At 46.3% G+C, this 17,539-nt stretch overlaps 1 protein-coding gene across 1 annotated transcript in view; it reads right to left on the bottom strand.

The window, feature by feature from the left end:
- Positions 1–15,698, bottom strand: part of LOC311239708 (sorting nexin-9-like) — a gene marked incomplete at its 5' end in the record, with an annotated part of 34,495 nt that extends 18,797 nt beyond the window's left edge. The window contains 7 exons of the mRNA XM_084328118.1: positions 1,552–1,682; positions 3,654–3,771; positions 4,653–4,778; positions 9,645–9,729; positions 12,770–12,908; positions 14,527–14,629; positions 15,693–15,698. Of these exons, the coding sequence (XP_084184244.1) occupies positions 1,552–1,682; positions 3,654–3,771; positions 4,653–4,778; positions 9,645–9,729; positions 12,770–12,908; positions 14,527–14,629; positions 15,693–15,698 (708 nt within the window). The remainder of the gene's footprint in view (positions 1–1,551; positions 1,683–3,653; positions 3,772–4,652; positions 4,779–9,644; positions 9,730–12,769; positions 12,909–14,526; positions 14,630–15,692) is intronic.
- Between the last annotated feature and the right edge of the window lie 1,841 nt (positions 15,699–17,539).

The raw sequence follows: 17,539 nt of genomic DNA, 5'->3' as shown, positions 1-17,539 counted from the left end.
AGACAGACAGAAGACAGACAGACAGACAGACAGACAGACAGACAGACAGAAGACAGACAGACAGACAGACAGACAGACAGACAGACAGACAGACAGACAGACAGAAGACAGACAGACAGACAGACAGACAGACAGACAAGACAGACAGCAGACAGACAGACAGGCAGACAGACAGACAGACAGACAGACAGACAAGACAGACAGACAGACAGACAAGACAGACAGACAGACAGACCAACAGACAAGACAAGACAGACAGACAGACAGACAGACAGACAGACAGACAGACCAACAGACAAGACAAGACAGACAGACAGACAGACCAACAGACAGACAGACAGACCAACAGACAGACAGACAGACAGACCAACAGACAGACAGACAGACAGACAGACAGACAGACAGACAGACCAACAGACAGACAGACAATCAATTGATAGCCCTAACACACACACACACACTAAGGCCGTCCCCGAAGCCTGTTTTTGGGATTCGAACTTCGTCAGGGTTTTTTGAACTAACGTTCGAACCTTCGTTTTTAATTTAAAAAAAAGAATTCTAAATAAATTTCAAACTTGTCTTTATAATTTATTTTTTATTTTTTATAAATACCGTCAAACTAAATCCTCAATTTGATTAAAGTGATTAATCTGATTAAATTAGTCTTTTTTATTAAATCTACTTTCCAGCCCCAGACCCAGCCCAGGGAGAAGCCCCAGCCCAACTACATCAATTAAATCAACTTTCTTCAATGAATATAACTCATCAGTTTCTTTTAATACTATAATATTAGTGTAGCCTAATCTTTATCTGCAACTGAAGAAAAACCAGAATGAATAAAAAAAAAACATATAAAAAATTTGAATGTTTTTTTTTTTTTTTTTTTTAGATATTTTTTCCCCCTCCTTTTTTCAGATTTTTCTCCCATCCCACTGTTAGTCGTTATGCCAATTCCCAACCCCCTTCCTGGATGTTGCGCACTTTCCTCTACTGTTGGTCCGAGAGGCCGGAGACTGTCCCGTGCTTTCCTCCGACGCATGTGCAGCCAGCCGGCAGCCAGCCTGGCCGCGCAGATTCTCACCGGGAGAGTGTAACGTGTGGGAGGCCGCACTACCTCTCACCAGATCCTACCCTCGCTGAGCAGGCGCCCCGACCGAACTGTAGGGGTCGCTGTCCACAACGCCCAGGACCCACCCGCCAGCTTTCCCCACCCCCTAATACTGCCAATTGTATTAGTGTGAACGGCCAGCCAAGCTGGTGACAACGCCGGGAGCTGGGCTCGAACAGGCGAACCCAGCGTCTCCAGTGTTGGTGACAAACGCAATCTCCGCTACGCCACCTGACCGCCATAAAAATTCGAATGTTGATTTAGAATTAAAATGCCAACGTAGCGAACGAAGGTTCGAAGGTTTGAACGTTTGGGCTCAGCCCTAACACACACACACACACACAGAGACACACACACAGAGACACACACAGACACACACACACACACACACACACACACACACACACACACACACACCGAGACACACACACACACACACACACCTTCTCGTCCTTGTAGGTGAGGAACAGCTGGAACACGTGGCTGTCACAGATCACGGGGTGTCGACACATGCGGTTCATCCAGCCCTGCAGCCTCTCCATCCTCATCTTGATGAACTCCTCCTCGAAGCGCCCTGCGGGTCAGAGGGCAGAGGTCAGACGAGCAGGCCATGGTCACAAACACCTCCATGCCACTAAGAAAAACTGTGAACTGACCCTTTAAAAAGGCACTTCTATGAAGAGGATTTCGACATGGATTCTGTCTAATCAATGTCCGGTAATTAGGGGTGTAAACGAGGCGACCTCACAACGATTAGATTCGATTACGATTCTTCAGGCGACGATTCAATGCATCGTGAAATCTCTTCATTTGACCACGATTCGATTCGATTCGATAAATTTTTGATACATTTTCGATTAACTGATCGATTCGATCAGTTAATTCCCCCCAAACATTTTGAATACACAAATGTGGCTGGGGGAACTGATTCACTCAGCATGAATGGACTATAGGGTCAATAAAAACAATACACACACAAAGAAACATTAAAAAATAATAGATTTAATTAATTTATTTATTTTCGATTAATTTAGATTACAATCGATTCTAACATAATATTAAAATCGATGCATCGAATCGAACACGTTAGAATCGATGCATTTCGATTAATCGATGCATCGTTACACACCCCTACCGGGAATCGAACCGGCAACCTTCCAATTACCAGACGACTGCTCTACCTCCTGAGCCACTGTTGCCCCCCACCCCCCCCCATGAGAACTAGGTCCATGAGAACTAGGCTACCAGTTTTTTCAGCAGGGGTCTCATTTGTTTACTGTAATCATACCAAGGTATCACAACCAATCTGACAATGATATATTTATTTAAAAAAAAAATTATTCTCTTTTCCCCCCTCCCAATGTTAGTTGTTATGCCAATTCCCAATCCCCTTCCTGGTCGTTGCGCACTCTACCCCCTACCGTCGGTCTGGGAGGGCGGAGACTATCACATGCTTCCTCCGACACATGTGTACCCAGCCCACCGCTTCTTTTCACCTGGCAGCGCGGACTCTCACTGGGGGAGTGTAACGTGTGGAAGGATCACACTACCTCCCCCAGAGCCTTCCCTCGCTGTGCAGGCGCCCCGACCGAACTGTAGGAGTCGCTGTTTTACAACGACCAGGACCAGGACCCCAAACAACTGCCTCTTTGAACTGCTGCGGTCAGGCAAGCGATACCGGAGTCTCAAGGCGAGCACAGAAAGACTCAGAAGAAGCTTCTATCCCCAGGTCATCAGGCTGCTCAACGAACAATAAACACTATGCAACAACCATCAAATGCACACACAGCACACACATCCACACGCACACACTCACTTTAAACAAACAACACACTGCAGCACCCACTCTCCACACTTTAGATCACCTAAACACACTTTATATTTATTGATAAAGGATTTGCACTACAACTCGTACACCTTACTGTAAATTGTACCTAAATTGTACCTCATCTCATTTCTGCTTTGCACTATAAAGTATTGTATATTAGTACACTGCATAGTATATTGTATATTATATGGTAACTCAGTTACTTCTATTCTGCATCGAACATTGTACATATGTCTATACTGAACACTGGGACCTCATTTTCTACTTCTAATTTACATGCTATACTATTTTATTTCATACTTATCTTGTCTAGCACAGTCTCTGGAGCGTAACAGTAAGAAGCATTTTGTATAAAAGTATTCTGTACTTCTGTATGACAACTATTAAAGAAACTTGAACTTGAACTTGAACGCTTGCCGGGTTTCCACCCGCTAACACTGCCAATCGTGTCAGTATGGACGGTCTGCCAAGCCGGAGGCACCACAGCTGGATTCGATCCCACTGTCTCTGTGGTGGTAGACAGACGCTTAGTCCGCTGCGCTACCCGGCCGCCCGATAATGATATATTTTGTTGAATATTCTCCTCGTGGCAGCCTTAAATAGCCTAATTTTACTGTATTGTTGATTGTGAATAATGGTGTCTACATGAAAGTGTGCACTGTGGCTTTAAGGCCAAACATTATCGCCGTGACAACGGTTGGCATAGTAGCCACTGACCTGTGACCTGCTTGTCAGGTAGGGAGGGGATGGGGATGGCCGAACCGTATTTCTCTAACAGGCGCTCGTACAGCCAATCGAAATGCTTGTATCGGTGATTGACAGGTCTGTTGGTCGTCTGCAACAAGATGAGTGAATGGTGGTTAGTTTGTGTGTGTGTGTGTGTGTGAGCCGGAATGTGTGTGTGTGTGTGTGTGTGTGTGTGTGTGTGTGTGTGTGTGTGTGTGTGTGTGTGTGTGTGTGTGTGTGTGTGTGAGCCGGAATGTGTGTGTGTGTGTGTGTGTGTGTGTGTGTGTGTGTGTGTGTGTGTGTGTGTGTGTGTGTGTGAGCCGGAATGTGTGTGTGTGTGTGTGTGTGTGTGTGTGTGTGTGTGTGTGTGTGTGTGTGTGTGTGTGTGTGTGTGTATGTGTGTATGTGTGTGTGTGTGTGTGTGTGTGTGTGTGTGTGTGTGTGTGAGCCGGAATGTGTGTGTGTGTGTGTGTGTGCGTGCGTGCGTGCGTGCGTGAGTGAGTGAGTGAGTGTGAGTGAGTGAGTGAGTGAGTGTGTGTGTGCGTGCGTGCGTGAGTGTGTGTGTGTGTGTGTGTGTGTAAGTGAGTGAGTGAGTGAGTGAGTGAGTGAGTGAGTGAGTGAGTGAGTGAGTGAGTGAGTGTGTGTGTGCGTGCGTGTAAGTGAGTGAGTGAGTGAGTGAGTGAGTGAGTGAGTGAGTGTGTGTGTGCGTGCGTGCGTGAGTGTGTGTGTGTGTGTGTGTAAGTGAGTGAGTGAGTGAGTGAGTGAGTGAGTGTGTGTAAGTGTGTGACATCAATGTATAAGTAGGTGGTTACACAGGGTAGCTAATGTTAGCATACAAACAGTAGCGACAGCTAGGGGTGTGTGTGTGTGTGTGTGTATGGGGGTGTGTGTGTGTGTGTGTGTGTGTATGTGTGTGTGTGTGTGTGTGTGTGTGTGTGTGTGTGTGTGTGTGTGTGTGTGTGTGTGTGTGTGTGTGTGGTCGAGACTCACACTGGCTGTGACTTGGTATTCGATGTAGCTCTTGAGGCCGTACATCTTACTCCCCTTCTTGGGGTCGGCGACGGCACAGTCCAGAGGACTCTGGGGGTAGAGCCAGACCGGTCCCACTTCACCTGGCTATGGGGGGGGAGGGGGGGGGGGGGGGAGAGAGAGGGGGGGGGGGGGAGAGAGAGGGGGTGAGAGAGAGAGAGGTGTGAGAGGGGGTGAGAGAGGGAGAGAAGGAGGAAGCGAGGGAGGAAGAGAGAGAGAGAGAGAGAGAGAGAGAGAGAGAGAGAGAGAGAGAGAGAGAGAGAGGGAGAGAGAGAGAGAGAGGAGGGAGAGGGGGGTGGGCAGGGAGGGAGAGGAGGGAGAGAGGGAGGAGAGAGAAAGAGAGGGAGGGATAGAAGGGCAGAGGGAGGGAGGGAGGGAGAGACAATAGGTCTCATTTACCAAGCAAAATACACAAACATTTTGTACAGAAATCTTTTTAAATTTACATTTAAAATTTTTAAATATACCCTTGGAATTAGATTATAATTAGTCATTGGAAATAGTTGGCATGAATATTGTGTCTTTCATGTATTCTCCACCAGACATTCTACATTTGTCCTTCAGTTTTCCCAAAATGGAATATTAGCCTTGAAAGTATTTGTCATTCAAAAACATGGTCCACTACAACCGGTTAGCTTGCAGCTAGCTAGCTGTGCCCCAAGGCCTCGATGAGAACCGGTTAGCTTGCAGCTAGCTAGCTGTGCTCCAAGGCCTCGATGAGAACCGGTTAGCTTGCAGCTAGCTAGCTGTGCCCCAAGGCCTCGATGAGAACCGGTTAGCTTGCAGCTAGCTAGTTGTGCCCCAAGGCCTCGATGAGAACCGGTTAGCTTGCAGCTAGCTAGCTGTGCTCCAAGGCCTCGATGAGAACCGGTTAGCTTGCAGCTAGCTAGCTGTGCCCCAAGGCCTCGATGAGAACCGGTTAGCTTGCAGCTAGCTAGCTGTGCCCCAAGGCCTCGATGAGAACCGGTTAGCTTGCAGCTAGCTAGCTGTGCCCCAAGGCCTCGATGAGAACCGGTTAGCTTGCAGCTAGCTAGCTGTGCTCCAAGGCCTCGATGAGAACCGGTTAGCTTGCAGCTAGCTAGTTGTGCCCCAAGGCCTCGATGAGAACCGGTTAGCTTGCAGCTAGCTAGTTGTGCCCCAGGCCTCGATGAGAACCGGTTAGCTTGCAGCTAGCTAGCTGTGCCCCAAGGCCTCGATGAGAACCGGTTAGCTTGCAGCTAGCTAGCTGTGCCCCAAGGCCTCGATGAGAACCGGTTAGCTTGCAGCTAGCTAGCTGTGCCCCAAGGCCTCGATGAGAACCGGTTAGCTTGCAGCTAGCTAGCTGTGCCCCAAGGCCTCGATGAGAACCGGTTAGCTTGCAGCTAGCTAGCTGTGCCCCAAGGCCTCGATGAGAACCGGTTAGCTTGCAGCTAGCTAGCTGTGCCCCAAGGCCTCGATGAGAACCGGTTAGCTTGCAGCTAGCTAGCTGTGCCCCAAGGCCTCGATAGGAACCGGTTAGCTTGCAGCTAGCTAGCTGTGCCCCAAGGCCTCGATGAGAACCGGTTAGCTTGCAGCTAGCTAGCTGTGCCCCAAGGCCTCGATAGGAACCGGTTAGCTTGCAGCTAGCTAGCTGTGCTCCAAGGCCTCGATGAGAACCGGTTAGCTTGCAGCTAGCTAGCTGTGCCCCAAGGCCTCGATGAGAACCGGTTAGCTTGCAGCTAGCTAGTTGTGCCCCAGGCCTCGATGAGAACCGGTTAGCTTGCAGCTAGCTAGCTGTGCCCCAAGGCCTCGATGAGAACCGGTTAGCTTGCAGCTAGCTAGCTGTGCCCCAAGGCCTCGATGAGAACCGGTTAGCTTTCAGCTAGCTAGCTGTGCCCCAAGGCCTCGATGAGAACCGGTTAGCTTGCAGCTAGCTAGCTGTGCCCCAAGGCCTCGATGAGAACCGGTTAGCTTGCAGCTAGCTAGCTGTGCCCCAAGGCCTCGATGAGAACCGGTTAGCTTGCAGCTAGCTAGCTGTGCCCCAAGGCCTCGATGAGAACCGGTTAGCTTGCAGCTAGCTAGCTGTGCCCCAAGGCCTCGATAGGAACCGGTTAGCTTGCAGCTAGCTAGCTGTGCCCCAAGGCCTCGATGAGAACCGGTTAGCTTGCAGCTAGCTAGCTGTGCCCCAAGGCCTCGATAGGAACCGGTTAGCTTGCAGCTAGCTAGCTGTGGCCCAAGGCCTCGATGAGAACCGGTTAGCTTGCAGCTAGCTAGCTGTGCCCCAAGGCCTCGATAGGAACCGGTTAGCTTGCAGCTAGCTAGCTGTGCCCCAAGGCCTCGATGAGAACCGGTTAGCTTGCAGCTAGCTAGCTGTGCCCCAAGGCCTCGATGAGAACCGGTTAGCTTGCAGCTAGCTAGCTGTGCCCCAAGGCCTCGATGAGAACCGGTTAGCTTGCAGCTAGCTAGCTGTGCCCCAAGGCCTCGATGAGAACCGGTTAGCTTGCAGCTAGCTAGCTGTGCCCCAAGGCCTCACTGAGAAACGCCCCGCTATGCTAACATTCCATTTTAGAGAAATTGGGAGGACAAAGATAGAATACTTATGGGCTGATTCTAGATGTTTAATATAGATATGGAGACATGACTGTCCATCAAATTGAGGGCATCACATTGCAGTTCATTAATGTCAACATGTTTGTAGACGGACAGTGGCCACGCGACAACCTAAAAGGTTAAAGGTATCGAATTTAGTTTTTCACCACTAGTTGGTGCTATAGAGAGCACAGTAGGAGACGAGGGGTCCCCGGAAATTGTGTATCACGTGTTCTTCCAGCACACGCACAAGGACGCACAAGCGTAGAACACATAAAGAGTGCACTGGAGGAGTGTTATGTGCCCTTGTGCTTCAAATCGACTGGTTGATACGGCCTGTCAATCAAGGAGGTCGGAGGAGGTATTTTTTTATATTCAACAGGAGGGGTTCATCTCTGGCAGCTAAGGTCAGTGGCGTTGTTCGTCAAATAGTGTCGAAACTTTTTTCTTTTTTTATCCACTTTTTCTCCTCCTGTTTTTCGGTGTGTTTCTCCCATCCCAATTTAGTCGTGCCAATTCCCCCCTCCCCTTCCTGGTCATTGCTCGCATGTGCCCCCCACTGGTCGGTCTAGGGAGGGTTGATAGATACTATCACATGTCCCCTCCGATACATGTGGAGACAGCCAGCAGCATCTTTTCACCTGCCAGCGCGGACTCTCATTGGTGAAGTGTAACGTGTGGGAGGTCACACTACCTTCACCATTTCCCTCCCTCGCTGTGCAGGCGCCCTGACCGACCTGTAGGAGTCGCTGTTTTACAACGACCAGAATACCACCCAATCGACTTCCCTCCCCGCTGACTCTGCCAATTGAGCCAGTATGACGGCCGGCCCGAGCCGGAGGCAACGCAGACAGCCGGATTCGATACCAGTGTCTCTCGCGTTGGTGACGAGCGCTTAGTCCGCTGCGCCACCCTGCCACCCTCAAATAGTGTCGAAACTTGAGTGCATAGTAGTATAGACATATTAGCATCATAGGTAGTAGTAGTATAAGTATAGTAGCATAGTAGTAGGGTACATAATAGTAAAAAGACAGTACGTTTTTATTGGCCCGGGTTTCAGCTGTCCTGACTGTGGTGGGAAGTTCAAACGACCATTTGCCAAAACTGAAAGTGAAACTTTACACGGATGGGATACAAACATTGTGAGAGCAAAGAAAATGGCAAAAAGAATTGTTATATACTTTTGTCCCGGATCTGGAGGAATGGCCCAATATGAGCTAATGCTGCTACTGAGTGAGGAGTGAGTGACTGAACACTGAGTGACCCCTGAAACATGCCAGCATAGACCACTGCACTTCAGGGCTGAGCCCAAACGCTCGAACGTTCAAAACATTCGTTCGTTACGTTGGCATTCGAATTCTAAATCAACATTCGAATTTCGTTTATTTTTAATAAAAAATAAGATTTTTTTTTATTTTTTATTATTTGTTTCTATTAATTCTGTTTAAACCAATGGGGGTTTTCTTCACAGTTGCAGATACAGATTAGACTACACTAATATTATAGTATTAAAATAAACTGATGAGTTATATTAGACTCATTAGAAAGTTGATTTCATTGATTTAGTTGGGCTGGGGCTTCTCCCTGGGCTGGGTCTGGGGCTGGAAAGTTGATTTAATGAAAGAAAAAAGACTAATTTAATCAGATTAATCACTTTATTCAAATTGAGGATTTAGTTTGAGCATAAAAAAATTAAAAATAAATAAATGTTTAATTAAAAACGAAGGTTCGAACGTCCGTTCGCAAAACCCTGCCGAAGTTCGAATCCCAAAAACAGGCTTCGGGGGAAACAGCCTTACTGCCCTTCCGCGCTGCATTGAGCTCATGGAGGAGAGAGAGCGGGGGCAGAAACTGAATGAATGTGGATGAGAGGCTCGACGTTAAGTGGTTGTAGCTACGGCTGTGGGGGGGCGCTGGAGACACGATCCAATAGATTTTTCTCTGCCGAGCTATAGTCGCTTTTTCGCACCTACTCCCAAACTACACATGCGCAGATTGATAGACCTAGACTCCGTGGGCAATCTGCGCATGCGTCGTTTCGGGAGTAGGTGCGAAAAAGCGACTATAGCTCGGCCGAGAAAATGCCGATCGACTTGGGACCGGTCTCTCCGTGTTCACGAGACTCAGGCGTATACAAATCTATCGGATCGGGTCTCCCGCGCCCCCCACAGCCGTAGCTACAACCACTTAATGTCGAGGCTCTCATCCACATTCATTCATTTTCTACCCACCCCCCCCCACCCCCACCCCCGCGCTCTCTCTCCCGTGATTTCAGAATCCCGGAAGTGCTGCGGTGGTCTATCGGCTGCAGTAAGGATGGGTTAGTGTTACATAGAGATTGATAGACAAGGCGACAGACCAACCTCGTCTTGAGAGTCTAATAGGAGACAGAAAAGAGTGACTCACGTAGATGAGCAGTCTGTCTTTGCCTTTAGGCATCGGTTTAGCCAACAGATAGATGTCTGGGCTGGCGGCCTTGGAGAAGTGGAACCTGGAGCAGCACAAGAGAAAACAAAAGGTTGTCTACTTAATGATCATTCTTCCTTTGCTTTCCACTTCCCGTTTCCATTTCATTTACTGTGTGTTTATACCAGGGCTGACCCCTATTAGTCCATTAGTCGACTAGGAGCCGTAGTCGACTGGCCAACCTCTTAGTCGAATATATAAAAAAATATATATATATATATTTATAATTTTTTTATTTTTTTTATCATTCTTTCCAAAAGAAAAGAGGCCTAAACGCTAATGGCGTGCATACCAGAGGCTAACTGCCTACGAAAACAGGCACAGAGGCACTGAAAGAGGATTTCACCCGTCTAATGAACACACTAGACTAGACAAATATCAAGATGTATCCATCAGTGGACCAATTGCATGCTTTTGCAGAGGACAAGAAGCCTTCAGTCGACTCCTTCAGACATTAAGCACCCCCCACAGAGGACAAGAAGCCTTCAGTCGACTCCTTCAGACATTAAGCACCCCCCACAGAGGACAAGAAGCCTTCAGTCGACTCCTTCAGACATTAAGCACCCCCCACAGAGGACAAGAAGCCTTCAGTCGACTCCTTCAGACATTAAGCACCCCCCCACAGCGCATATGGAATGATACAAAAAATGTTAAAAAATATATATATATATATTATACTTTTATTAAAATTTTTAATTTTTTAGTCGACCAATAGTGACTAACGGCAAATTTTGGCCAATCATAGTCGACCATCCAAATCCAGTGCCTCACACACCTACGCGGCCATCCCGGGTTCGCCTCTCGCTCCCGGGGGATAACTTGTCGCATGTCTTCCCCACCTCTTCTCCCGTTCACCCTCTCCTCCTCCGTCGGTCATGTCTGTCTATATGTCTTGTCTATTGACGACAATACTTTTATTTATGAATTTAATGTTTGTTCTTTTGAATGATTACTCTACATACAAATATTATCTATAATATCTATAGCACCTTTAACAAGCACAAAGCCATCCAGACAACCATGTGTATATAACCATATAATAATTAATCCAGACCCACCGCACAGCCATGTGTATATAACCATATCATAATACTTCCAGTGTCTTAACTTGAGTGTTTGTGTTTGAATGATTTGACTGTGTTTGAATTTGTACTATTTGTTGAGCTAAGGATTTTGCGCTAATGATTTCAGTTTGATGATTATCGGTTAAAAGGGTTTAAAACGAGTTGGAGCCTATTGCATACAAGTGAATGTGAGGAAAATACATCTTCACGTGTTCACGCAGGGTGTCGAGTCTCTACCAACTGAATGATTCCATGGTGAAGTGGAAACTGGCCACCGTAAATGTCCAAACCCCCCCACCCCCTCCTAATGTACAGTCTCCTCCCCACCGCATGTATATATTCTTGTCCCGCCGTATGTATATTTCTCTCCCACCCACCCCCTCCTTTTTTTTTCTTTATCTACTTTTTCTCCCCATTTTCTATTTTTCTCCCTTCCCCAATTTCGTATTGTCCAATTCTCCCCTCCCCTGTCTCGAACGTTGCTAGGCCATGCCTCCCACAAGCCGGCTGCAATGTGGACGAAGCCTTGCATCACGCGTCCCCTCCGGTACTCGAGGAGGCAGCCGTCGCATCTTTTCACCTGCACAGCGCGATCTCTCAGAGGCGAGGGTCTGCGTGGGAGGGACACGCCGCCCTCGTTGCTTCCTGATTCTACTGCGCAGGCGCACCAACCGACCTGTAGGAGTCGCTGTCCACAACGTCCGATCCCCATCCACCAGCTTCCCACCCCCTAACACTGCCAATTGTATTAGTATGAACGACCAGCCAAGCTGGTAGCAACGCAGAGAGCTGGGCTCGAACCCAGCATCTCCTGCGTTGGTGGCGAGCGCGTTGCCCACTGCGCCACCTAGCCGCCCCCACCCACCCCCTCCTAATGTACAGTCTCCTCCCCACCGCATGTATATATTCTCTCCCCACCGTATGTATATTTCTCTCCCACCCCCCCCCCCCCTCCTAATGTACAGTCTCCTCCCCACCGTATGTATATATTCTCTCCCCACCGTATGTATATTTCTCTCCCACCCCCCCCCCCTCCTAATGTACAGTCTCCTCCCCACCGCATGTATATATTCTCTCCCCACCGTATGTATATTTCTCTCCCACCCACCCACCCCCTCCTAATGTAGTCTCCTCCCCATCATATGTATATACTCTGTCAGGATCTATGGGTAACAGTACTGTATATTTGAATATCGTATATGTCACAAATGTAACAGTACTAAATACCTGTATGTCATGTATGTCCCTATGCCATAAATGTCATGTATGTTGTGTATGTCATAAATGTCACTATGAATTGAAAATGGGGGACCCTGATGTAAACAAGACGAAAGTCTTTCTCTGGTCTGCATCCCCTTAACAATTGTGTGTATTGAGCCGTACTGTATTGTACCCATTCTGCAATCTGTTAAATAAAGTTTTCATTCATTCATTCATTCAGACAGAGAGAGACAGACAGAGAGAGAGACAGAGAGAGAGAGAGAGAGAGAGAGAGAGAGAGAGAGAGAGAGACAGACAGACAGAGAGACAGAGAGAGAGACAGAGAGAGAGACAGAGAGAGAGACAGAGAGAGAGACAGAGAGAGAGACAGAGAGAGAGAGACAGAGAGAAACAGAGAGAGACAGACAGACAGACAGACAGACAGACAGACATACAGACAGACAGACAGACAGACAGACAGACAGACAGACAGACAGACAGACAGACAGACAGACAGACAGGCAGACAGAGAGAGACAGACAGACAGACAGACAGACAGACAGACAGACAGACAGACAGACAGACAGACAGACAGACAGACAGACAGACAGAGAGACAGAGAGACAGAGAGAGACAGAGAGAGACAGACAGACAGACAGACAGACAGACAGAGAGAGAGAGAGAGAGAGAGAGATACAGAGAGACAGAGAGCGAGAGATACAGAGAGACAGAGAGCGAGAGAGAGAGACAGAGAGAGATACAGAGAGACAGAGAGCGAGAGAGAGAGAGACAGACACTCACTTGTTCAGGGACATCTTCATGGTGTGTGTGTTTCGTCCCGAGGCGCCGCCCTCGTCCTGGTCGTCCGGGGTCTCTGGGTAGCCCCCCGTCGACCGGTCGTCCCACTCTTCGTCCCACTCACCATCGTCATCGTCAACACCTGCACACAGACCACCACACAGGGCTGGTGACGTCGTGTGACGCACGTTGTTTTCATAGTCCGCCAGTCAACTAACTGAGGAGAACGGGTTATAGCTTCGAGTTCAAGTTTGTTTTTATTTGTCTAAAGTGCATAATAATGTACATTACAGTGAGATGCTTGGTTCTCCATGAGCCCCCTTGAGAACGTGCTTCATACGGTTACGTTTGTCAGGAACACTGTCTTTTCGTCTCAACCTGTTTTCTTATACAAACAAATTGTCGGATGCAGTCAGGTTCAATCTTATTTTACTAGGTCAGCCGATGATGGACAGATTGTGTTACACCACGTCCAAAATCAAATGCTTTAACACTTTCAGTGCCCAGCAGGGGGCGCACATTTAGTGCTTGAATGCCCACCATCCACTTCAATGTTAGCGTTAATTAGGGATGGGTACCTTTCACATTTGAACCGATATACGGTACCGGTACCTGTGAATCGATACCGGTACCCAACGGTACCTTTTTTTCGGTACTTTAGTCTCAAAAAAATTTATTTACCTACCTCAGTCGTGAAAAAAATTATCCAAACTTCAAATAACTACAATTTCGACCGTTTTCAGCTTGCCATTGCTCCGACTGCTTTGTTGTTGAATCAAGTCAAATCCTAGGTAAGCATATATTGTGCGTGTGAACGTTGACAAAAAAAAAGAAAGTAAAAAAAAAAAAAATAATAATCTCTCTTGAATCGATACTTGGTAGTACCGACGTGTTTCGGTTCGGTACCTCAAAAGTACCGTATTCGGTACCCATCCCTAGCGTTAATATCGCCTAATCTATGTTTTAAATTATGGCTATGTGTCTAATCTGCCCGTCGCTTATCAATGACTCATTTTCCAGTCAACATTGTCGAAGCGGATTGTTTTTTTATCGGTTCATTTCCGTTTTATAGCATTTTGAAAAGCCCTCGTTTTCAAGAAGAAGAAAAAAGATTCCATGATAATCGCCCTGTACTGTAATATTCTAGAACGTTGTCATTTTTCGGCCTATTTATGAATAGTTTACAAATAACCGCTAGATTATCGATAGTACCGGTATATGTGTACGTGTGCACGCTGGTGCCACGAGCTGAAAATCGATTCTCTCAGTTCCTGATCGCTCTTAGGTCGCTTTCACACAGGGGCTGTTTGGTCCGGACTTTCGGACCAGAATTCGATAGTCCGGTTTTTCGGGTTTGTGTGAATGCGTGTCGAACTTGGTTCGCGGACCAAACAGGCGAACTCTGGTCCGCCTGAAAACGTAGGTCTCGGTTCGGCTTCAGCGGACCAAACGCGAACCAAATATAGGAAGTGATTATTATTACCACTGCTCGCAGCATTCATTCACTGCAAAACAAGCACACAGTATTAACGCGTTATCGCCCGATTCTATTAATGCCACTATTTTTTTTAACTCACGATTAACTTTTAAGATTTTTATTTCAATTTTTTTAACTAGACTTCACTCGGGTGTATTATTGATGCTCTCATTGATACTATGTTTGTTTCTGAAGTGTGTGTGTGTGTGTGTGTGTGTGTGTGTGTGTGTGTGTGTGTGTGTGTGTGTGTGTGTGTGTGTGTGTGTGTGTGTGTGTGTGGTACCCTGCTGGGTCTGTGTGTATCCCTGGGCGTCCCATCCTCCGGCTGTGTCGTTGTTGTTGTAGGCTCCACCCCCCGATGACCAGGGCTCGTTTCCATTGGCAACCTATAGGAAAATATATATATATATATATATATTAGTGCTGTCAATCGATTAAAATATTTAATCGCGATTAATCGCATGATTGTCCATAGTTAACTCGCGATTAATCGCAAATTGATCGCATTTTAAAAAATTAATTTTTGTATCTACCTTAAACGGATCTTTTTCAAGTTCCAAGTTTTAATGCTCTTATCAACATGACATGAGTCAACAAATGCTTGCTTTGTGCAGCCATTTAACACAAAAGGATGACCCTCATGCATTGCAAATTTGCATCAAATTCAAAACAGAGTGATGCACAAAATAACTTAAAAGAAAATAATAATTTAAAACAATGAATAAAGTGTGCATGAAATAATAGGGGAAAGAAAACGTTAGGAACTTGTCACATTCACACACACAAGGGCTGAGTAATCACCCCCCCCCTTCTCTCTCTCTCTCACACACACTCTCCCAACTCTCTTTCTCTCTTGCCCCTTCCTCATCTCTCTCACCCCCCTCTCTATATATATATCTCACACACACACACACACACACACACACACACACACACACACACACACACACACACACACACACACACACACACACACACACACACACACACACACACACACACACACACACACACACACACACACACACACACACACACACACACACACACACACACACACACACACACACACACTTCAGAAACAAACATAGTATCAATGAGAGCATCAATAATACACCCGAGTGAAGTCTAGTTAAAAAATTTTAAATTAAAATCTTAAAAGTTAAGCGTGAGTTAAAAGAAATAGTGGCATTAATAGAATCGGGCGATAACGCGTTAATACCGTGTTAACTTTGACAGCCTTAATATATATATTGTAGTGATTGTGCAGATGCGGAGCTAATGATGCTAATGATGGAGCATCGCCATCGGTCGTGTGATAGTAAAGGGTTAACCTTCTGTTGTGTGGCAGTAAAAGGGTTAAATACTCTTGGTTCTACTTTGAGACACCGCCTCAGACTCCCATCTCTCAGCGCTACAATATTGACATTTGAATTGTGGGTAAATGACCGGCATACGTAACCATCCGTTAACTGTTAGGTCCCTTAACCTCAGTTTATAAACCTAACTCTTATCTTAACCTCAGTTTATAAACCTAACTCTTATCTTAACCTCAGTTTATAAACCTAACTCTTATCTTAACCTCAGTTTATAAACCTAACTCTTATCTTAACCTCAGTTTATAAACCTAACTCTTACCGTAACCTTACTGTTTATAAACCTAACTCTTATCTTAACCTTACTGTTTATAAACCTAACTCTTACCTTAACCTTACTGTTTATAAACCTAACTCTTACCGTAACCTCAGTTTATAAACCTAACTCTTATCTTAACCTCAGTTTATAAACCTAACTCTTATCTTAACCTCAGTTTATAAACCTAACTCTTATCTTAACCTCAGTTTATAAACCTAACTCTTATCTTAACCTCAGTTTATAAACCTAACTCTTACCGTAACCTCAGTTTATAAACCTAACTCTTACCGTAACCTCAGTTTATAAACCTAACTCTTACCGTAACCTTACTGTTTATAAACCTAACTCTTATCTTAACCTCAGTTTATAAACCTAACTCTTACCGTAACCTTACTGTTTATAAACCTAACTCTTATCTTAACCTCAGTTTATAAACCTAACTCTTATCTTAACCTCAGTTTATAAACCTAACTCTTATCTTAACCTCAGTTTATAAACCTAACTCTTATCTTAACCTCAGTTTATAAACCTAACTCTTACCTTAACCTTACTGTTTATAAACCTAACTCTTACCGTAACCTCAGTTTATAAACCTAACTCTTACTGTAACTGAGGGGTACAATTCCCTGACTGTATTGATAAGTATGGTATCATTAAACCACTACCGCTTGATGTACTTTAACTTCTGGCCATCCAGTACACGATATCTAAGTATGATGAACACTTTCCCACATATGAAACCAGGTCCACACAAATATAACAGTCGAAGGTTTAATATAGCAAAAGGTATATACAACATTCACTTAATTACATTTATGATTTGAATGCACTTGTAAGGCAAATGAGTATTCGTAGGCAAATCAACACTGAATGTCCAATCTCTGGTTACGCAGGAAGCAAGTATACAACCTGGTTCTTTAGGGAACTATAGCGATGGTACTTAAGGATTATAGCGGGATACTAAAGGGGTCCTGCTGGTTGTAAGTCAGTAAGGGGGGGGGGGGGGGGGTTTGGAGAGCCGTCAGCTGCATCCCATCTGGCCAACGATTCCTGGGGAGAATTCAGGTACAGAAAACAGTGCCCGCAGGATCTTGATCCACAGATGAATACACTTGGGCCCTCTTGTAGACGGTAGCTGTAGGTCCACAACGAAGGAGAAGCGAGGCGGCCTCGGTCTGGGTTGAGCGCCGTCTCACCTGGGCTCCTCTCGGGGGTAATTCCAACACTCACTGGCGTTGGCTGTTATCCGCTCCACAAATCAAAGCACCCAAAGCAAATAGATATTCCATGCCGTATAGGCTCAGCAGTCGTCCGGGTAGGTAATCCAATGTGCAGGTCCACTCGTCCTCGCCCAGAACTCCTCGGATGAAAGCACCACGCGTGGTCTGCCCAGCCTGGTTAAGACTCTAGATAACGCGAGGAAACGATGGGGGTGCTGCTCACTTTAGAACTTTAACCGAACGATGCACCATACATAATAGACTATTATTAACTTAATAGAAATACGTCCCACTCGACGGTACAGTGCCAAACTATGACAATTCAGCTATGAATTTACACGAGGTCTCAATGCCTATTCTGGGGCCAAAATAGGCCATACTGCACCACACGTGGGTCGTGGGTGAGGCTTCACGTCTGTTACTAGGTTGGAGGGTAAAGGA

This window comes from Notolepis coatsorum, assembly GCF_963971535.1.
Source record: "Notolepis coatsorum genome assembly, chromosome: 1".
Classification (NCBI taxonomy): Eukaryota; Metazoa; Chordata; class Actinopteri; order Aulopiformes; family Paralepididae; genus Notolepis; species Notolepis coatsorum.
The sequence above is the reverse complement of the archived record's forward strand: the minus strand, read 5'-3'. Positions and strand labels throughout refer to the sequence as shown.